Here is a 22,989-nt window from a genome sequence, read left to right as displayed (position 1 = left end):
TGTTTACCTTCAAGCCTTTAAGACCCCAGATGCTATATCTTTTGATAGCCGGGCACCATCAGCTTTCTTCACCACATTTGCTTATTCACCCGCTTTGGATGTCCCCTCCCTTCAACTGGCACCTGTCCCCAAATCCCAGACCACGCCTCTGCTCATGCAAAGGATCGGCTTCTCCCATGAGTGTATTTAGGATTTCTTCTTCTTCTTCTTTTCAAAGTTTGAAATAATTCTAGAAACTTTGTAAATTTTAACTGCATGTATCTTTCGGGACAGATGAGCAACACAGCCTGAATTCTGGTTTATTAGAGAAAGATTTTACTACAGCAAAGGGACAAAGAAAACATGGGGAAGAACTGGTGTATAACAAAACAAGCCAAACCATCCTTAGATCGCGAAGTAAACTGTTCTACTCTTCTAGTCTATTTGGTTACTATTGACACCTTCACCCTCATTCGGAGCGTAGGCAGTCTGGAGACTTCTGAAACTCCCTCAGAGGTGGGTGAAGCAATGTACGTGACGGCAAAATTCTGTCCTCCCAAAGTCAGTTGATGGGGGTCGCTGAAAGAAAGCTCCCTCCATAGATTCTGCCCTGAGTGTGTCTTCCGGAGTAAGAGGAAGTGCAACTTCCCTGTCCACATACTGCTTTTCCTCCCCCAAATTAAGTCATTCTCTGATGTATAATGAAGCGTGCCTTTTCTCCAAATACGTGCTCACCCTTCTTGAAAGCCAGAATGCGTGTGATGGTCCGGTTTTGTGTCAAATGCACTGGAGCAGGCTTTTCTGCCATTTGACATTCGAGGCCTGCCCCAGACTGATCTGATATATTCAAGTCTCTGATGGGCTCTGAAGTGAGCCACCAAGCAGTTGTGGGAAGATCAGGGTGATCGCGATCCCCTGATTAGGTCGCAACCCTGACACAATTGGAAGGGAGTTTCACAGGGTGTGGCTTACTCCCATATAAGTCGACACTAGGGGGAAGCTAGCTTCTTGCTGGCTCCTGCATCTGTTTCATCGACCTCCGGCTCTTTGGACTTGAACCAACAGCAGCCTACCATATGGCCGACCAACCTTGGATTCATTTGGCCCTGCAGTCACAAACCTGACTTGCTGACCTGGGATCCATTTGCCTCTGCCTCTGCCAGCCTGCAACCTTCTTTCTTTCGGGTTTTGGAGCATCAGCAGGTACATAAGTTAGGAAAAGCCTCCAGATTGACTTTTGACCCATGGACTCAACCTGGGCTCGACTTACCTGTCTCTACAATGGTGTGAGCCATTTTCTTGGATGAATGTCTTTATTTACACACCTAAGTGCCATTGGTATTGCTTCTCTGGAGAACCCAGCCTAACACACAGAGTTTCTATGAGGTGTCCTCTGGTGTATGAGAAAGTGTGATTTACAGTTAGACCATCAGCCACACTTAACTGTCAATACACCATTTCTCATCTGAGTCTATCTTCTGATGTCTGATGCGGTCTGATCTCTCTCGAGAGCTCTCACCACACTCACTGGAAACCTAGCTTCTCCTGAGGGAGCCTGCTGATTTCCAAGGAGACTTTGTTTAGCGCGAATGCCTCACCCACTCTGCCTGCACGTGTGGCTTCTGTGTGTGTCCCCAGGTGGAGGAGGAGGCCTGACTTCTGGCTAAAGCCTTCCCCACACTCCAGGCACACGTAAGCTTTCTCACCGGAGTGTATCCTCTGGTGTCGGGCGAGGTCTGACTTCTGGGGGAAGCCTTGGCCGCACTCACTGCAAACACAGGTAGTCAACTCTGAGTGTGCTTCTTGGTGGAACAGAAGGCCTGGCTTCTGACTAAAGCCTTGGCTGCACTTCAGAAACACACAGGGTTTCCCAAGGGCGTGTGTCCTCTGGTGTGTGATGAGGTTTGACTTTTGGCTAAAGCCCCGGCCACATTCCTGGCACTCATGTGGCTTCTCCCCTGAATGTGTCCTCTGGTGTCTGACGAAGGAGGATTTATCCCCAAAGCCTCGGCCACACTCGCTGCAGACATAGGGCTTCTCCCCTGAGTGAGTCCACTGATGTCGAATGAGGCTCTGCTTATAACTGAAGCCCCGCCCGCACTGCTTGCACACGTGTGGCTTCTCCCCGGAGTGTGTCCCCAAGTGGAGCAGAAGGCCTGACTTCTGGCTAAAGCTTCGGCCACACTCCAGGCACATGTAGGGTCTCTCCCCCGAATGTGTCCTCTGGTGTCTGATGAGATTGGATTTTCGGTCAAAGCCTCGCCCACACTCCTTGCACACATGGGCTTTCCCCCCCGGGTGTGTCCTTTGGTGCATAATGAGGACTGATTTCCAGTTAAAGCCTTGGCCGTACTCACTGGGGACATAAGGTCTCTTATCGGAGTGTGTCTTCTGATGTCTGATGAGGCCTGACTTCTGGCTCAGGCCTTGCCCACCCTCCATGTGTATGTAAGGCTTCTCCCCAGAGTGTATTCTCTGGTGCATAAAGAGAAGGGATTTCTGGTTAAAGCCTCTCCCACACTCCCTGCAAACATAGGGGGTCTCCTGTAAGAGGGCCCTCTGATTTGTGATGAAGTGTGACTTAGGACCACAGTCTGGCCCATCCTCTCTAGAGCTGACTGCTCCAAATCTCGAGGTCTCTAATTCCTTCAACCCCTTGTCTGTTTCCACAGAGCTTACCTTTTGGACTGAGTTGGGCCCTATTCCTACCACTGTGCTGCCTTCTCTGGGGCTTGGTGAGGGTCTCTGGAGTGGGCTGGAGAATCTCTTTGAAGTCTCTCTCTCCTCTGTCCTCTCCCACAAGTGTGTGGAGACGTCTTCTCTCTCCCGATTTTCTGTGTTCTCACTCCTGCAGCTCTGAGGAGACTCCTGCTGCTCCGGCTGCTTCTGTTGCCCTGGGCTGCACCCCCCTGGATGGAAGTAATTTTCTGCACAGAAGCCTGGGACGATCTGAAGCACGTGTTGGCTGAGGAACGGCTGACCAAAGAGAGGCAGAAGGCTGGAGGGATCAGGATAGATGGCTGGCTTTGGATCTGCTGAAGAGAGAAAGTGTCTGGTTAGAATAGCCACAGTGGGGCTGCATGGCTGTCCTGCCTTCTCTGATGACAATGCTGTCTCATGGGTGGGCTTCTTGGGTGGCACAGTTAGCACTCAACTCCCAGGAAGATGTCGGTAGTTTAACAGGTAGGCCTGGCCATGCGCTTCGGAGAGTCCCAGCCTTGAAAGCCCTTAGGAGCACACAGGGATCCCAGGAGTTGGAATCAATGGTAACCAGCAACACCTTTATTGGCATCTCTGTCATTGACAATACACAACCCAATTGGCCTCTCGCCAATCAACAACAGTCCTTTTGACACATCAAGTAAACTTCCCATTGGCTGGCTTGCCCCCAAAAGGATTACAGGTGTGAGCCAGCAATATAGATCTTTCTCTCTGACTTTGAGCTCCTTGCTGCTCACTCCCCGGTCACTCCCCTCTCCCTTGTTCCCTTCCCCTCCTTCCCTTCCCCTTCTCTCTACATGGACCACCAAGCTGGGCTGAGGTGAGCAATGTTGCCATGTAACGTGTCTGACTGTATCATTGTATTATCTCTCATGCTCTCGATGACTTTAATATAATACTTATATATCTCAACCGTACAATTGTGCATTACTGAACCCAGAAGTAGTATTACTGAACTCATAGAGAGTATCAATGGCCCCTTCACCCTTCCCTCCCCAGCGCCAATTTTTTTAATTTAATACTACACCAGATTTACTTCACATTACCAGTAAGCTTCAACTGGAAGACTCTGATTAAGTGCTTGGAGGTAACCTAACCTGCGAGCAAAGCCCCGAGCCCACATCACTCGGCTGTCTCCCTCTGAGGGCCCGAAGACCAAGGCCCTGTCTATGCACTTGGTTTTGCTGCTGTGCCTCATCTACTGTATATATTTTCTCGGCAGATTCTTTTGTTCCTTCGTGTTCTGGGATCCCAATGAGATGTAAGTTTGTTTCTCTTGTTAATGCCCCACATCATTTTCACGCTTTCTTCTGATTCCTTCGCTTTTTCGGTTCATCGTTTCTCCAGAAACAATCTATTTCTTCACTATGTAAATCTGATCTCGGGGTCACTGAGTGTGGGGTTTGGCTAATTGTTTCCACGCATCTTTGATTTTCTTCACTCTTTTTGGCTCCACATGGGGAGAGACCACTAATTACACGTTTAGATAGCTACTCAGAAGTTTTTCAGAACCCTGTGAGCTAACATCCTGTTTTTGTAAATTAGACCTTGCCAGTCGACCTTGATGCCAATGTCCCCCGAGACTGTGCTCCCGAGCTCCCAGGCCCATTGCTGTAAATCTTTATGGAAGCTGATGGTCACATCGTTTTCCTACTGAGTGGGTTAGAACAGCTGCCCTTTTGGTTGGTAGTCAAGTGCTTCACCACTACCACCAGGATACTTCTGGCACATAGTAGGTGGTCAACAAACGCCTGCTGCATTATTATAAAGGAAAAGAAGAGTTTATCCTCACCCAAGGAAAGCAGATCCCTGTACACCTCCAGCATGACTTCTCTGTAGAGGCTCTTCTGCTCAGAGCTCAGCCTCTTCCATTCGGCCTCCGTGAAGACCACGGTGACGTCCTCGAATGTCACCGGCTCCTGGGAGAAGCAATGATTCAATGCTCAGCACATCAATTTTCCCGATCAGTAGGGCTTCACTGGTGGCCCTTAACGAGTCTCTGTCTGAAGAAGCTCAACTATTTCCTAGCACAGAACACCAGTCTCCGTATCAGGTCCTTCCCTGGCCTTGTTCTAAAATCGGTGGGAGCACATGCACTGGACAAAATACATCCTGGCCCTCAAATATGTCTGGCATCACTGGGGAAATGCTTCGTGAATCAGTCTGAAAGCGCTAAGCAATATTCAGAAAGAAAGTGACTTCGAGAATTCCTAGGGATGAATTCAAAGACGGAGGTTAGGGTGGACAAGAAAACATCAAAAGGTGTCAAGGAGGTGGGACTTGTGCTAAGCAGTCAGGGATGGTGAAGATTAAAAGGACGGGAGGAATTTTTCACTCTGGAGGAAAGGGGAGAGAACAGATGGAGCTGGGAATGAGCATTGCTGACGAGTCCAGGCCACGAAATGGGGCCCGTGACACCGCTACTTTGTATCTTCACCTTAATGAGCTTCCCCAGTGAGGTCTTTAACAACGTGCTCATGCAGAGCAGCACCTCATCCATCCATCACAGGAAGTAAGAGAATAGCAGAGATATTGCAGGAAAGGGGCATTGACAGATAATTTGATCCTTAAAAACAAAGACTTTTGCTTTGAGTCAATTCCAACTCATAGGGACCCTTGGGGTGGAGCAGAATGGCCCCGGAGGTTTCCCGACCACCAGGTGTTTCTTTTGGGGAGCAGCTGGGGGGGTTGAATTGCAACCATTCGGTCAGTAGCTGAGGACCTAATCGCTACCCCACCAGGGCTCCTATAAAAACTTTATTGAAATGCAATTTATAATTAATTTCTTTTAGAATGCTTGAACTCCTCACTTGGCCCAGTTCCAATACACACGAATTTCAGTTACCACAGTTTGTTAACTAACCCCAGTGCCGAACAAGATAGTTCACATTTCAGACACTATATATAGCACGTTAACTGTAATTCCACCACATACAAACTCTTCTGTTAGCGTTTCCGTTCACAGATCACTACCTACCTCAATAGCATCATCATTAGTAATGAGGCAAATCACGTCTTTCAGAGTGGAGTTAACCTTAAAGCAGGGATGAGCTGATCCAATCCATCGCGACTGTGTAAGAAAGTCAGCCGCAAGAAGAATAAGGGTTTGGGCGTGTACAGTGGGGCGGGGTGGTGGGGTGGGGGTGTGTATAAGGGAGATGATGTCAAGGAATCCAGGAAGGAAAAGAATTTTATGGAAACGGATTGTGGTAGCAATTGTACAATACTGCTTGATGTGATGAACTATGGAATGATATGATATATGTATTACCTCCCAATTAATAATAATCTTTTTAAAAATCTTGAATTGGCCAATGTTTTATATATATGTATATATATAAACAATAAAACAAGCAAACAACCTGTAGTCTAAAAACAAAGTCAACAAAAGCTCTGGACTCAGCAGCTCCGGGAGCTTCCGGTTGGTGAGAGATATCAATGCGCCTGAGAGGACAACGCATCCTTCCCCGGTTGGTGAAAGATATCAATGCGCCTGAGATGACAGCACATCCTTTATGGGGCATGGAAGCCGTCTAGTGGGGATCGTCCCGGACCTTGCCCAATGTATCTCTATTTATATCCTTATTGTTTCTATTTTAAAAGCTGCGATTACAAATAGAACACTTAAAAAATTCTGTGAGTCATTCCAGCATATTTTCAAACTTAAAGGAATAATAAAAGGCAATGGGTCAGAAGTCAGGGAGCCCCTGGGAGAACTTCCACCCTTTGAGCTAGCATCACCCCTCCCGTCTGGAGCGACTGAGAAAAACACAACAACCCTGAATTGTAGCCAGTAGGTCTGAAGTAAAGGAGCCCAGGGGACATTCCCAAACTTATGGCTGGCATCCAAAAGGGATGGAGGACACCTCAGATTTGCAACCACCTGGTCAGAAGTGAGGGTGTTGTATGGACTCTGGTCCTCGTGGCTAGAATCGGCCGGTCTGGCATGAATAGTGTCCTTTCAACTTGTGAGATCTGACCCATGCCCAGGGGGAGGATCAGACAAAGAAGTGCTGTACTGGCAGCTGGTGTCAGAACGGAACAAAGAAGTGGGAAAAGAGGTATTTGGGTATTTTCCATTTGAAAATTTGAGGCTTATCGACACACTCATATTCCTGTAAATAAGACTGGCCATCACAGGTGACTGTTGAAATGACACGACGGTCCCTGATCACTTATTTTCATTATGTGCTCTATGTCTTTATGTTTAAAATATTCAAGAAATAAAAAATTAAAAAGATGCCCGGTATATAAGATGGTGTCATTAAATAGTATGTACATGGATATAAAATTACATTGAATAGGACACATTGAGAATTTAACAATCTCAGCTTTTCAAAATAATCTCTAAGTCGCCTGGAAGAAACCATTCTAAAATGCTTAAAATGGTACCTGATAAAAAGGCATGTAATGCCCAAAGGTTGATCAACTTCTGTCTTCTCAAAAGAAAGAATAGGGGGAGTGGTAAGGGAGGGGGAAAATGAGGAGCTGATATTAAGGGCTCAAGTGGAACGCAAATATTTTGAGAATGATGATGGCAACAAATGTACAAATGTGCTTGACACAATGGATGGATGTATGGATTAGGATAAGAATTGTGAGAGCCCCCAATAAAATGATTTTAAACAAACAAAGAATATACAGTATGCCTATTCGCTGCGAAATGAGCTAGCGTTTCAGAAAATAAAGTAATTTTTTTTTTTTTTTTACCCACCAGTATTGTGGGCTTCCTCTTCCCCTCTGGGGACCAGTTCTTATCCTTAGAAGACAAATCTAAAGGGAGAAAGACAAGCTATGAGTCAACAGACTTCCCACAAGGCCCCTGGAGCAGCTCTTCGGAGCCACGGGATGAGATGAAGTAGCCACGGGGTTCAGTCGTGGCCATGAACGCATCCTCACCTGAGCCCAGAGCCTTGAGTTCTTCCCTCTACCTTCACCCCTCCAGACAGATCCTTAATAACCCTCACCTTTTGTCTTATGCTTTTGAGTCTGCTTCACCTCCTCCCTGCTCTTTGAAGTGAAAATCCACTCCCAGTCCTGCTCTCCCCGGGCAGAAGGATCAGGCAACCTAAAGGCCCCAGATTCAGTCCAGGGACGACCTCGAAATTCTGCCATAGGCCCAGTTGAAAGTGATTTCCGTTTCACTGCAAGACGGTGTCTTCAAACCTCAATCGCACAAGTCCCTCTGGTTTCCAGGCATCCGGGACCTGTGGGATGGAGAACAAACTTGATAAGCGTGCTCTAAGCCCAGGCCTCTCCGACCAGAATCCTGGCCTCTCACACCCACCTCACTCAACAGCCAGAGTCCAGTTGACTCAGGTTCTTGGGACATACTACCTTTATTCATTTCTGGTCTCTTCCTTGACATTCTCCTTTATCTGTCAAAATTTGCTATTCCCAACTTTGTCCCTACACCTCAGATTCAAGTTCCAAGTCCAAGATAATTTTCTGTCATTGTAGTCAGAGAGAAGACAGAATAGAGTCTAGTGCCTATGGAGAAAGAGCCCCTGGCCTCTCCTTGCAGACAATTCATGGCATGCAGCAGTCAGCCCGACTATCCTCATGCAAGGTTCCAGCTGGTTCAAATCCAAGGCTCAGTTCTCTGTGTCCCTGTACAATGAGGAGCTTAGGGATCTGAACAGAGTCTCTTCAGGTCTCACAATGACTTCTGCAAAGATAGCATTCCACCTTCCATATCTATGGATGAATGCCACTCTCTCAGTCAAAGTCCTCCACTCATGTGGTCATTAAAGGCAGATGATGTTAGGAGCTCCTCAAACACCCTGGCCAGAAAGGTAATCCACATAACCACAGGCCTACCCTCTGCACAGTGACCTCGTTTGTGATCTTCCAGAAGCAGACTGTCAGGACTATGTTCTGAAGGGCATCCACCTGGGCTCACTCTGCCAACCTTTCTGCTAGGAGTGGAGACCTTAATTATTTGTGCTACCCAGAAACTCCAGGCCAGCATCAGGATTGGAGGAAGGCTTGTTAATAACCTTCAAGTCTGATGACACAACTGTGTCAATCCATCTCCTTGATGGTCTTCCTCACACGATGTCCTTTCTGCAGGGACTGGCGTCTCTTGATAACATGTCTACAGTATGTGAGAAGGAGTCTTGCACCGTCATTTTCAAGTAATATTCTGGCCATACTTCATCAGGACAGATTTGTTTGTTCTTCTGGCCATTCGGGGAACTTTCAGTATTCACTAAGACCAAACTATATCAATCCTTCTCTGGTCTCCCTTATTAACTGTCCAGCTTTCACATGCATATGACGTGATTGGAAATACTTGAGTCAGACACCTTTGTTCTCAAAGGAACATCTTTGCTCTGTAGCACTTTAAAGAGACTTGCACAACAGATTTGTCCAATGTATCACACCTCTTTAATTCTTGACTGCTGCTTCCATGAGTGTTGATTGTGGATTCAAGCAAAATAAAATCCTTGACTTTCTCCAACCCTTTCTACATTTATCATGATGATATCTATTGGTCCAGTTGTGAGGATATTTGTTTTCTCTGCATTGAGTTGTAATCCATACTGGAGTGCTGTAAGTGTGCCTGGCTTTTAGCCAGCAAGTTGTGTCATATGCATGTTGCAGGTTGTTAATGAGTCTTCCTTCAATCCAGATGCTTTGATCATCTTCATATTGTCTAGCTTCTTGAAGCATCTGTTCGGCATACAGACTGAATAAGTAGGATAAAAGACAACAACCAGGGGTGGGGTCCAAATATTATAACGACTGGTTTCCTGCCCTAAGGACTGTTTTAAGGATAAAAAACTATATAGAGAAAGGTAGTTTATTATGTTACACAGTTAGTACTTAAATAAAACCTGACAAAAAACAAAACTGCATTTAAGATATTTTGATATTGCTTCTTGATTGGCATCCTCATTTTTAATATTCTTCACTTTATCTGCGCATCATGGGCTGAATGATTTACCCTTCATCATCTTTTCACTGTAGGAGAAGGAGCTCATTCCTTTATAAGTAGGCCAATTAGACAATAGTCATTGTGTTTGATCTATTGGAAACAGGTGACTTCTCTTCTCTGAATGTATCATGTTCATCTTTGAAAAACCCCTTTCTGCTTCTGCTGATCTTACAGTAATTGTTCTGACACTATTCTTAGCTCTTTGAACACTTTGAGGAATTGCATAATTCACTCATGGTATCACCTTGATTTATGGGGCATAACACAAAGTTGAATCAAATGACAATGTGTCACCCTCTAATTGTTTGGCACTTTTTCTCTTCATGTTATATGTTTGTTAACTGAAATGGCCAAGGCAGGGGGATGAAAATGTAATATTTCATCAAAAGTATAGCAAGATTTATGAAATGAATAAACATTACAAGCATAGGTCTGTCTGTAATTTTTTACACCTATGGATGGAATGAACATTACTACAGGGGTTTAGAGTACGCTGTTGTGCAGATGAACATCAAAAAGGAGTAAGCAGTATAGACTTGTGATTTATACATCGGGTGGCTGCCCAGCCACACACCTTAGAGAGAACCCTGATACAAATGCCATTTTAACAACCGTTGGCCAAACTCAACCAAAAATTAGGTATTGATTCTGCCGAACAGGTTCGAATTGACTGAATCCCACCACTGGATACAAAGATGACATGCACACATTTGCTGATTTGCAACCACACAGTACTCTCTTATTGTGTTCAAACTGTTTCTTGCTCTGTAAAATGTTTTAGAATTCCCATTCTTCTACATGTTTATGATTCACACCATCAAATGCCTTTGCATAGTCAATCAAACACATGTAAACATCTTTCTGGTATTCTCTGCTTTCATCACAAATCCATCTCATGCCAGTAAGGATAAATGCTGTTTCACATCCTCTTCTGAATCTGGTTTGACATACTGCTGCACCCAGATGAATGATCTTCAGCAACATTTTGCTTGCATGTGATATTAATGATATTGCTTGGTAATTACCACATTCTGTTAATCATCTTTCTTTGGAATGGGCCCCAATATGGGTCTCTTCCAGACAGCTGGAAGCATTCATCACTACTCTAAGCCAATAAACAGCTACATGGCTACACGGCCAGCTCTCTAGCCACCCCTGCACTTGCCTTAGCTACTGTGTTCAAGAGCAAGTTTCAAAGTTTCTTCTGGCACATATTTTGCATTTTTCTTTCTTGTCTTTTTACTTATCTTTTGCTTTCTTCATATATGATATTCTTCCTGTCAGCCTACAACTCGCCTCGTCTTCGGTCATTAGTGTTCAGTATGTTAAATCTGTTCTGGAGATGGTCTCTATATTCAGGTAGGATATACCAGGTTGTCACTTGGCTGTCATGGATGTGTTCTCATGTTCTGAACGTGTGTGTTCCAGAGTCAGCATCTGGCCTCGTACTGGCTGATGGTACTGAGCGTCTCTAGCTTCTCTTCCCACAGATGTCGTCCATTTGTTTCCCGTGCTTTCCACCGAGTGAGTTCTGTACGTATGATCACTCGCTGTGTTGTTGAAAATGGTGATTTCCAATGAAGAAGTTATTGGATTTGCAAAATTCTATTGTGCAGTCTCCAAGGCTGCTTCGGTCACCAAGGCCATATTTTCCAACTACTTACCCTGCCTCTTACTTCCCAACTCTCGCTTTTCAATCGCCAGTAATTGTCAGCATCTTGGTATGTGTTTGATCCATTTCGACAGAAAAAGTGTCAGAATTCTTAAATTTCTTCACTGGTTTTAGCAATTGGGGGTGCATTTGAACTGCAGTAGTAGTAACTGGTCGTTCTTACAAATAATACCCTATCACAGACAGCATTGGACGTCAAAATAAATTTTGAAAAGAAAATTGACAACGAATACGACATCATTGTTGTCACTCTGAGCACAGTAAACCATGTAATTGTTCACCTCAAAATGGTCAATACCAACTGCTTTCAGCTCGCTGATATCTGGGGTCACAATCTTTATGCTTTCCATATCACTTTTAAGGACTTTCAATTTCCCTAGACTCGTACTTTGTACATTCCATGTGTCAATTACTAAGGGATGTTTGTCGCTCTCTCTGCTAGTCTCGAGTCATGCACCTTAGCAAACTGAGGCTCCTGACTGCTTTGCTCCAGCCGCATCCTTAAGGGCTGCTCTGCATACAGGGGCACCTCTTCCCCAGTCATAGCTTGAGTGGCTTCCAACTTGAGGGGCTCATCTGCCGACACTAAATCGGATGAAGACCCACTGTTTTCATAAGGATTTCAGCAGCTAATTTATCAGAAGTGGACTGCCAATTCCTTCTTCTTAATCTGTTTTTAGCCTGGAAGCTCTGTTCAAATCTGTTCACCGTGGGTGGTGGGGACGAGAACGACAAAGTCCCCATTCGGTGCTGGTCTACCCACCTCTCGAGGCCAGGGGGTGGTCCGGGGTATGGGTGGCACGGGTGACCTTGCTGGTATTTGAAATGCCACTGGCAGAGCTTCCAGCCTCACAGGAATTCCCAAGTCATCACATTATGACAAACTTTCAGACAGCTGGGAGCATATTAAAAATTGTTAACTGCTTACTTAACTTTCACTACATACCAGAAACAATTCCAGGCACTATACAAGTCTGTCTCTCAAAAGTCCCAAGAGTGAGGATCTGTGATAAACTGGGGCACACAGAGGTTATATCTCTTGCTCAAGCTGACAAAAGCTCATGTGTTATATTTGAGATTCAGCCACTGTGGAATGCCATCGTTTTAGCCAGTTGGGTCAGTGACAATGTCAGTATTGACTGACCCCTGTGGGGTGAGAAAATTCTCAGAGTATCCAGTCAGGTTGAGGGCATATAGATGAAGCAAGATATCCCACCACCATCCAATCAACTCAGACTCACGGTGACCCTACCCAGGATTTTAAATCTTTATAGGTGCAACTAGCCCCACCTTTCTCCCACAGAGTGGCTGGTGGGCTTGAACCACTGTCCTTACAGCGGCATCTAATGCTTGCCTGACAAACCTACCTTGCTGCCGAACTACCTACTATTCTAAAGAGTAGATTCGAAATCTGTTCCTAATAAATCTTTTTTTTAAATTAAAATCCTGAGACCTAGCCACCACCAGAGAGTCCAGAAGTGATCTAGATAGTCAGTCTCGGAGTTTTCTGCAACACCCCACCAAGACTGCCTGCCAGCAGGAGTCCCGACCGAAGCAAACAGACGACAAGGAGATTGGCCAAATGACCAACCACAATACACCAAGCTGAGATCTTCCTCAGCAAGTAGAGAGGGTCCTGCGAGACGCAGATCCGTCCCTGCTCAGAAGGAACCCGTCTAGATGCTGGTCCTGGAACCTCTTTAGAAAGGACAGGAGTACTTCCACAGTCAGTCCCAGGCCTAAGACACCCCACCACCCCGCCACACACACCTTTCCAGACCCAAGAAACTCTCCCACGACTCCCTAAGGATAGTGAAACAGTACTGAGCTGACTCCCAATGATCTTCTCACCCCCAAGCCCCTCCAGCAAGCAACCAAGACACAACAGGTCCTGAGATACCGCTGCATCGTCCCTGGGGTCCCGCCACCTGGGAAGGCTTCAGGCCCCACCGAAAGCAAACATAACTTCAATGCGATAAACCCCGGTTCCCCACCAAGCCTCGGACATGCAGGGCCAAGTAAGCACTCCCCACCGAAAGAATTCGGGTTTTACCGCCCTCTCTGGGGCCCCACTAACAATGGTAGGCTGCTTGCCCTTGGCTGATCTCATCCCCGCAGTAACAACGGGAATGCAGGAGCTCTCGATTGGGGAATTGTTGGTCCAGGATAATCCCACCCAAGAAATCCCAAGTTCCGGACGACTCTCTCTCTGGCCTCATCCAGGGGCAGAAGGTAGGTGTGCTCAGCCCCATGGAGCGACCCTATAGGTCAGAACGGACTTGTTCCACAGGGTTTCCGAGGCTGTCAATCTTTAGAGAAGCAGACTTCTTTATCTTCCTCCTGCGCAGAGGCTGCTGGTTCGACGCCTAACACCCATCCCACTGCGCCACAAGGCCTCCTTCAGGTCTGCGCAGAGGATTGCAACTCAGCGATTGAAGGCTGCGTCTTATCTAAATTTCTTTGCCACAAATGCGCGTCTTGAGCCGCGCCTCCTTTTCCAAAAACACCCCGAAACCTGTAGGCGCTGAATGCACGGTGCCAAGCCCCTCCACCCACCACCAGCCCCACCCGCTGCCAGCCAAGTCCACCTCGGATCCCAACGCTAAGACCACCCCCTTCTGGTGCTCCTCACCTCGCGGGAAAGCACGCTCCGGGATCGGCGGGGGCAGGACCCTCGGGTTCGTGGGAAAAGACGCCGGGGTCAAGGACCAGTGCGGGCCTCTCGGCGTCCATCCAGACACTGCCTGCGGAACTACCCGAGAACTACAGGCCCCAGAATCCTCGCAGCCGCCGCCTCCCATTGGTCGTCGCAAGAGCTTCCCACCCGGACCCGGACAATAGCCATTGTGGAGACAGCCTCTCCAGTCGCCCCAAACGCCTATCCATCAAACGGATCGCAGCTCCCGAGTGGACTCTGCTTGGCCAATGCACTCAGGAGAAGCCCAGGCATCCATCAGCCTCCCAGACAGCGCTCGGACTCCGCCTTGGGCTTGCGAGCTCGGCCCGCCCCGCACTCAACCTGGGAGCCTGGCTTTCCCTCCGTCTACGGAGCCTGGGCGGCGCTGTGCCATAAGCGCTGGGAGGCTGCTGACTGCCGCAGCGTCTGGCCTTTCAGACCCTCCATTTACCGTCTCCGGCCCTAGGATCGCTATGAATCAGACTCCACTTGGTGGCCGAAGATTTGGTTTTCTGCCCTGTGAAGTTCAGGTTCCTGGACAATGGCTCCGTCACGTACATGCCTCTCTGTCCTTGAGCTCGGTGGATGCTGGGCCTCGGGCTACCTGTTACACCCCTGCCATCAGCCTCACTTCACTCAGGGAAAAGCAAATCAGGCCCCTCCATTGTAAGGGTAAATACAAATTAGATTAAAGTTCACCTATAGTCTCAGGAGAGGACTTGCTGGATGATTCCGTTTAATATAACATTCTCAGAGTTCGAAACCCCAGTGATGGAGAATAGATCTGTGGTTGCCAGGCAAGTTGGGAAGGTAGGGCTACCAAAGGATTTGTGTTAGTCCCAGTAGACTAGAGAAATAAATCCAGAAACACTCATATCTGTATAAGAAAGAGCTTTATATAAAAGAGCAATTGTATATTAAGAAAACATTCCAGCCCAATCCAGATCAAGTCCGTAAATCGGATAATAGCCCGTATGTCAGATACCAGTCTATAAATTCCTCTTCAGACTCACGCAGTACATGCAATGACACTGAATGAAGGAAGATCACAGGACAGTGGGTGGAGTGTCTTGTGGATTCAGTGGTGGTGGACGCATCTCAGCACTGGTGTGGGTTCTCCACGTGGGTCCTTCAGCTCCAGGGCTCTGGCTCCATCAGTGTAGCTCCACGTGGCTTGTCAATAAGAATGTCTCCTAGGGAGTTAAGCAGAGAGTGTATCTGGCCTCCAGTGAGATATTTATCTCCTGCATGCCTCCAAATGAGGTCATCAAGCTGCGACCTGATTGACAAGCTAGACTCCACCCCTTCACAAGTTGACAGGAGATTATGTAACTGCCCCAGGATTGTACAAGGAAGACTTGTTTTTCCCCCCAGCTGATGGAACTGCTGTATGCTGACTGTGGTCATAGGTAAAGCAAATGAAATTAAACTCCTACTTCACACCACATCACCTCACATCAATTAAAAGTGAATCACAATGAATCACTTCCCACCCACTGGAATATAAAAAAAACTAAATAATGACAAGTATCTGGAACCCTCATACATTTGTGGTGGGCATGTAAACTGGTACAGCTCCCCCCCCCTTTGTTCTTTTATTATTATTATTAATCATCTTACAAATCTTATAACAATCCATCATTCAATTGTATTAAGCACACTTGTACATATGTTGCCATCAACATTTCCAAAACATTTTCTTTCTACTTGAGCCCTTAGTGTCAGCTCCTCTTTTCTCCCATCCCTCCCTCACCCCCACACTCATGAATCCTTGATAAATTATATATTATTATTGTTATTTCATATCCTACACTGTCCACTGTCTCCCTTCACCATATTTCTGTTATTCATCCCCATGGGAGGCTATAGCTTTTATGGAAAACATTTCTGTTTTTTTAGTGGGTTGCCTAGTGTTCCCTCGAAATTCATGTCTATACAGAACTTCAGAATGTGACCTTATTCAGAATTAGGTGATTGTAGAGTAATTAGCTATGGAGCTCAAGAACAAATCCTGATTTAGGGTAGCACTAAATCTGATTCCTTATAAGAAGAGAAGATATAAACAAGTGCACGGAGAGGAAGTCCGTGTGGGGCCAGAAGTAAGTGCAAGCCCCCAAATCACTCATACATCTACGGTTTATATTTGTCTCTAGTTCACCTTAGAGACATCCTTGTCGTTTTGTGTTAGAAAACGACAATGATCAATCATCCCCCTAGGTCATCATTTCTACTGCCATCCAATGGAACTTGGCTCCAAGCAGAGAATAGCAGAAATATGTTTACTTACATTTTATTGACGATGCCAAGGCATTTGACTGTGCAGACCATAAAAAACTATGGATCACCTTGAGAAGAATGGGAATTCCACAACACTTCATCGTGCTCCTGAGGTCGTTGTACATGGATCCAGAGGAAGCTGTGCAGCAGAGCAAGGGCACACTGCAGGGTTTAAAACCAGGAAAGCTGTGGGTCAGGGTTGCATCCTCTCACCATACTTGTAGTTTCCACTACATTTTCACTTCCTTTCCAATGAATCTTAATTACTACATTTTCTAGTCTCATTGCATTGTCTAGGATCACTAGTGAAGTGTTGATTAGATTCTATGAGATACCTCAATGTTCCTGGTTCTAAAGGAACTTGTAAAATTCCTTGAAGATGACGTTGACACTAGAGGACTTTTGGCAGATAGATAGATAGATAGAAAGATAGATAGATAGATAGACCGATATAGAGATATAGAGAGATCAAGTTAAATTTTTTTACTTTTCATTTTTTGCTGTTTAAATTTTGTTAGTTCAGAATTTGTGGCAAGAGTAATCAATATCTAAAGTAAGAAAGACACAGGAATGTGAATCCCAAACAGAGAAACAATGTGACCCCAGGGAGGGTCGTAAGCCCTGTGGTCAGAGAAGTTCTGATCCTGGCTCTACCAAGTGCTACAATGTTCCTCATCCTGTTATTGCTGTTAGGTGCCGTTGAGTAGGTTACAATCCACACTGACATCCCACACAACAGAATGAAACACTGCCTGGTCCTGCACCATCCTCACAATCATTCCTGTGCTTGAGCCCATCGTTGCAGCCCCCATGTCTATCTATCTTCTTGAGGGCCTTCCTCTTCTCTGCTGCCCCTCTACTTTACCAAAGATGATGTCCTTCTCCAGGGACTGATCTCTCTGATACCATGTCCGAAGTATGCAAGATGAAGTCTCACCATTCTTGTCGCGAAGGAGCATTCTTCATCTAAGCCAAGCTTCTTCCAAAACAGATGGTTTGTCCTTTCGGCACTCCATGGTACTTTCAATAGTCTTCTCCAGCATCTCAATTCAAATGCACTGATTCTTCTGTGGTGTTCTTTATTCAATGTCCAACTTCTACATGTATATGAAGCAATGGAAAATACCACGGCTTGGGTCAGGCACACCTTAGTCCTTAAAGTTACATCCTTCAGTACTCTAATGTGGTCTTGTGCAGCAGATTTACCTAATGCAATTCATCTTTTGATCTCTTGGCTGCTGCTTCCATGAGCATTGATTGTGGATCTAAGCAAGACAAAATCCTTGATAACTTCAACCTTCTCTCCATTGATCACAATTGCATAAAGCATATGTGTACATACTTTGCCATCTTCATTTCCAAAACATTTTCTACTTGAGCCCTTGGTATCAGCTCCTCTCTTTTCCCCTCCTGCCCTCATGCATCCTTGATCAATTATATATTGTTATTGTTATTACATATCTTACACTGTCCATTGTCTCTCCTCACCCACATTTCTTCCCTTTGTCCCCTTCGAAGGGGGGGGATACACATTCAATCTTGTGATGGGTTCCCTCTTTCTCACCCCTCCCCCTCCCTGGACATCTCCCTACCTTCATGATATCACTACTCCCATTACTGTTCTGAGGGGTTTATCTTTCCTGAATTCCATGTGTCGAGAGCTCTTATCTGTGCCAATGTGTGTTCTCCAGTCTAGTCAGATTTGTAAGTTAGAACTGGGCCATGGCAGTGAAAGCTGAAATTCTTGATCTTCATCAGCAAGTGCTTCAAGATCTCCTAAATTTCAGCAAGCCAGGTTGTTCATCAGAATATCGCATGTTGCTAATAAATATGGTAAGAGGATACAACCCTAAAAACACTTTTTCTAATGTTTAACCATGCAGTACTCCCTTATTCTGTTAGCACAGCTACTTCTTGATCCACGGACAGGTTCCTCATGAGCACAATGAAGGGTTCTGTAATTCCCATTCTTCTCTAGCTTCTCCATAGTTTCCTATAAACCACATAATCTAATGCCTTCACAGAGTCAATAAAACACAAGCCAACATCTTTCTGGTATTCTCTGCTTTCAGTCAGGATCAGTCTGACATCAGCAGTAATATCTCTTGTTCTATGTCCTCTTTTGAGCCCGATCTGAACCTCTGGAAGCAACCTGTCAATGTACTATTGTAACCATTTTGGGGTGATCTTTAGCAAAATTTGAATGGCTTGTGATGTTAGTGACATTGTTCTAGAATTTGGGCATTCTGTTGGGTCGTCTTTCTTTGGAATGGGTACAAATATGGATCTTTTCCAGTCAGTTAGCCAACCAGCTGTCATCAACTCTGCTAGCCTCATTTCCTTATCCATAAAATTGGCATGATCATATCAAATGATAAAGTTGTGAGAATTAAAATCATATAAAGCACATAAATGAACTAGCCCTGGTGGAACAGCATGTTATGCATTGGGCTATGAATCAGAAAGTTGGTGCTTGAAATCCACCAGTCCCTCCACAGGAGAAAGAAGAGACTGAAAAGATTTACAATCCCAAAATTTCTATGGAGCAGTTCGAGAAGTTCTACTCTGTCCTATAGGTCACAATAAATCAGTGATGTCTTGATGGCTGTTGGTTTGGATGGATTTTAAAGAACATGAAACAGTGTCTGGATCACTGTTTTAGGCCAGTTGACTAGGGAAATAAATCCAGTGACACTCATATATGTGTAAGGAGAACTTTATATCAATAAGTAATTATATATTGAGAAAACATCACAGCCCGGTCCCACTCAAGTCCATCAATCTGATACTAGTCCATCAGTCCCTCTCCAGACTCACACAGCCACATGCAATGATGCAGAATGCAGGAGGATCACAGGCTGGTGGGTGCAGAGTCGAGTGGATCCAAAGTCGGTGGAAACATGGCAGGGTTCCGACAGCTCTCAGGGTGGCCATCCAGTGGGAAGGGAAAGGAGGACAGACAGAACAGTTCCTAGGTTCCTCCTTAGAGGAAGACCACAATTCCAAGGAGACAGCACCCGGCTATGACCTGATTGGCAGGTCTGACTCCATCCTTAGGCAGGAGTGTAAAATGGACCTTAAATCATCTAACTACCGCAACCACCAACACTAGCTGTTCCTTGCTATGATCTGTAGTCATTGGATCCTGGGGAAAGGCCACGAGTGGGCAGAATGTGAATTTCAACTTCCCGCCCCAGGGCTTCTTTGGAAATAACATCACCATGGTGTGATTCCAATATGGGGAGAGGAATCTTATCTCCTTAGACCCAGGGGCTCCAGGCGGAGAACAGCAAGGTCTACACTATCACGAACTCTGCTGAAGTGATTCTGGTTCTGGTGGAACCTGCAGAGGGAGCCAGCCAGGCTAACATCAACCTCATCATTTGTACACCGATTGGTCTGAGAACATTTTAGGTAAGTGGTACCACACCTGGCAAGGCCATGACTTGGTTTTAGAGCACAGTTCTCACCAAATGTGCTTGCGTGAACAGGACTAACTACTACCTACATACTTGCAGGAACTTCCAGCAATGGACATTTACAGCTCCCTGCCACCTGGGAGGAGGATGCTAAACGAATGGCCAGAAAATAATAAGAAAAGTCGATGTGATGGTTTCATGGAAAATACACTTTTTTGTTCTTGGCGACTTCAGTTCTGCACTAACTGTAGTATTAAATAAAATTGCGCGGACGGAGGGTGAGGGAACCAGCCCCCACCCGCTGCTTGAACTCACTGGTTCAGTAATACTACTTCTGGGTTCAGTAATGCACAATTGTACGGTTGAGATATATAAGCATTATATTAAAGTCATCAAGAGCATGAGAGATAATACAATAATACAGTCAGGCATGATACATAGCAACATTGCTCACCTCAGCCCTGCTTGGTGGTCCACGTGGAGAGGGGGAAGGGAAGGAGGGGAAGGGAACAAGGGAGAGGGGAGTGACCAGGGAGTGAGCAGCAAGGAGCTCAGGGTCAGAGAGAGTCAGAGAGTCAGAGAGAGAAGTCTTGCTGACTCACACCTATATACCTTTTGGGGGCAATCCAGCCCACTAATTACAGGTAAAGACATACGTCACAGGAAGGGGCTGCACTATAGGTTACACAGCAATGAGAGGGTGGTCTCTGGGTCTCCATAGGAACATTATCAGTAGGGTGTAAACCCCACCTAGAGGAACCAAGCTAATGGTCCCAAAGCTTCAGAGAGAAGTAGGCCATTGTCCCCAGCAGCAGGGAGCAGGCCCAGCCCTGCTGTGGGATGAGACAGCAGTCTGGCAGCAAGTGTCTGACTTCTCCCCACAACTAACTAACCTTTTTCTCAACACTCTGCCTTAGAGAACAGCACAAACATGACTTACAAGGAGAAAAAAGTTCCACCACCCCCACCCCCAGAACCTGCAACGGATAAGGTTGGAGAATGGAACTATTGACCAGAGAGCTGAGACTTTGACTCCTACCAAGAACTGAGATGGACTGTCCAGTGTGCAGCGCCGGATCCTGGCCAACAGGACTGGCCACGAGGAGAACGCACGATCACCTGCCAGGTGGAATAAGACGGGCAGCAGGATGTCGCTGCAAAATTGACCTATCTTATTACTGCTCATTAGAATCAGGCTGAAATGTGAAACTTTGCAAGGCCCCCAGCTGCTATTAAAAGTGACGCCATTGTCTTTCTCTGAAACTGCATTTTCAATCTTATAAAAATATATGTTATAAAAGTAAAATTTGCACTCTCTCGGTCTTTGTCCCCACCATTTCTCTCTCCCTTTTTTTTCTCTTTTACACACACATCCAAATAGTCCTCAATGATATCAATATCTATTAGAAACTACATTTCTATTAGGAGTCTAGACCATCCAACCCAATCTCCCAGAGGGCGCTCCACTTTATGATTTGGGGCACATCCTCTTCAGGTCTCCTCTGTCCTCGGAGTGGATTGTAGATACTAGGTAGTAGAAGACTGGATCCTGCCAGAGAATTCTGTGAAGTCAGGGATCTGTCATTCCTTGAATGACCTTAATTGTTTCTTGCCTGGAGGTTTTCGTATCTTTCCTTGGTCCCTGATTGAGCCCAGGTCTTCATGTTGAGCATGGCACCATGTCTACACTCCACCTACCTCTAGTGTACACACATGCCCCTGTGCTGTGAAGTGTAGTTGCTCTCCTAGACCCCAGATGGATTCTGGGTGTCCTGGTACCTTTGTTGATCTGCAGGGGTAGTATGATAGAGCATAGTATTTGGCAGATATGAGTTTAACTCTTCCTATGCAGAATGTTTCCTAAAATCTTTGAAACTTGGTTTTCTCACCAAAATGGAAGTCATTATGCTCATCTCCTACTACCACGTTGGGGAGTAAAGGAGCTCCTGCAAGAAAGTCAAATGATTGAGGATGCTCTGCCTTTTGGTTAACATAGCAGTGTGAGGTTCAACATCAAATCTTGGGCTCCTGCCTTAGGGAAGGACCCAGAGCATCAGAACAGTTTTCAATAATTGGCCCTTGTGGCCTCAGGTGGGGAAAGTGAAGGCCATATAGGATGAGTTCCCTGTGTTCCACAATGGCTCATCTTGTCCACCTTTCTCTTTCTGGACCTCCTCTTAAGCCACAAGGCACTACTGAGGATACAGGTCTGCAGAATAGGAAGAGCTTGAGCTCAGATTGAAAGGAGACTCGGGCCTCCAGGAGTAGATGAGGTGATGCTCAGAGGCTGACCTGAGAGTTGACTAAAGCTGGCAGATGAGTGCTTAGTCTAAGAAGGCCCATAGGTCACATGGTATAAAGTTTCATCTAGAGATCAGGGAGGGATACACATGCCTCCCCTTTACCTTCAAAAAGAACTACATAAATGAAAGAATGTCCCATGTTCATGGATAGGCAGACTTAATATTGTGAAAATGTCAATAGTACTACCTAAAGCAATCTACAGATAGAATGCAATTCCAAATCCAAATCCCAATGCATTCTTTAAAGAAATGGAAAAATTAATTACAACTTCATGCGGAAAGGGAAAAGACACAGGATAAGCAAAGAACTTCCTTAAAAGAACCAAGTGGACATCCTTGCACTACTTGACCCCCAAGCTTACTACATAGCCCCAGTAGTCAAAACAATGAGGGACATATAGACCAATGGAACAGAACAGAAAATCCAGAAGTAAATGCATCCATCTACAGGCAACTGATCTTTGACAAAGGACCGAAAACTTGAAAATGGGATAAGCACAGCCTGTTCAACAAATAGTGTTGTATAAATTTGATCTTCATATGCAGAGAATAAAACAAGACCCATATCTCTCCTCAGGCACAAAAACGAACTCAAATGGATTACAGACCTTTAGGATAATCAATGAGAAAAGTGGAAGAAGCTTAAGGACCCTGTTACAGGGCATGCGTAGTCTGCCAAGTAAAACAAAGGCAGCATGCACAAGTGGAAGACAAAACAGATGCCCGCGACATGTTGACCATAAATCACTGATGCACATCAACAGACTTCATCAAAAGAGTGAAACAAGAACCCAAAGCCTGGGAAAGGTTTGTTACCAGGACACAACGGACAGGATCGAATTACCAAAATCTACAGAACCCCACAACAGCTCAATAAGAAAGTAACAAATGAGCCCGTTAAGAAGTGGGCAAAAGACATGAACATGAAAAAATGCTCATGATCATTAGCCACCTGGGAGGTGCAAATTAAAACCACAATGAGATACCATCTTACACCCACA

At 45.7% G+C, this 22,989-nt stretch overlaps 1 protein-coding gene across 1 annotated transcript; it reads right to left on the bottom strand.

Annotated features, from left to right (window-relative positions):
• Positions 1 to 284: 284 nt before the first annotated feature.
• LOC123522290 (zinc finger protein 343-like) lies at positions 285 to 14,021 on the bottom strand. The gene is made up of 5 exons (XM_045295300.1): positions 13,945 to 14,021; positions 7,668 to 7,907; positions 7,415 to 7,473; positions 4,493 to 4,619; positions 285 to 3,014 (listed from the first exon to the last, which is right to left on the bottom strand). The coding sequence occupies exons 2-5, from the start codon at positions 7,813 to 7,815 to the stop codon at positions 1,504 to 1,506; spliced, it is 1,845 nt and encodes a 614-aa protein (XP_045151235.1). The 5' UTR covers positions 7,816 to 7,907; positions 13,945 to 14,021; the 3' UTR covers positions 285 to 1,503.
• Between the last annotated feature and the right edge of the window lie 8,968 nt (positions 14,022 to 22,989).

The sequence above is a fragment of the Echinops telfairi genome, unplaced genomic scaffold (assembly GCF_000313985.2).
Source record: "Echinops telfairi isolate 266 unplaced genomic scaffold, ASM31398v2 ScPeMD7_5592;HRSCAF=6446, whole genome shotgun sequence".
In the NCBI taxonomy this organism is placed as follows: domain Eukaryota; kingdom Metazoa; phylum Chordata; class Mammalia; order Afrosoricida; family Tenrecidae; genus Echinops; species Echinops telfairi.
The sequence above is the reverse complement of the archived record's forward strand: the minus strand, read 5'-3'. Positions and strand labels throughout refer to the sequence as shown.

Excerpts from the sequence above, each read along its gene's own strand:
- LOC123522290 (XM_045295300.1), bottom strand. The coding sequence starts at position 7,815 with ATGGCAGAATTTCGAGGTCGTCCCTGGACTGAATCTGGGGCCTTTAGG. Across the intron at positions 4,620-7,414 it reads AGAGGAAGCCCACAATACTG|GAGCCGGTGACATTCGAGGA; the intron begins GTGGGTAAAAAA and ends TGCTTCTCCCAG. Across the intron at positions 3,015-4,492 it reads CAGGGATCTGCTTTCCTTGG|CAGATCCAAAGCCAGCCATC; the intron begins GTGAGGATAAAC and ends TTCTCTCTTCAG.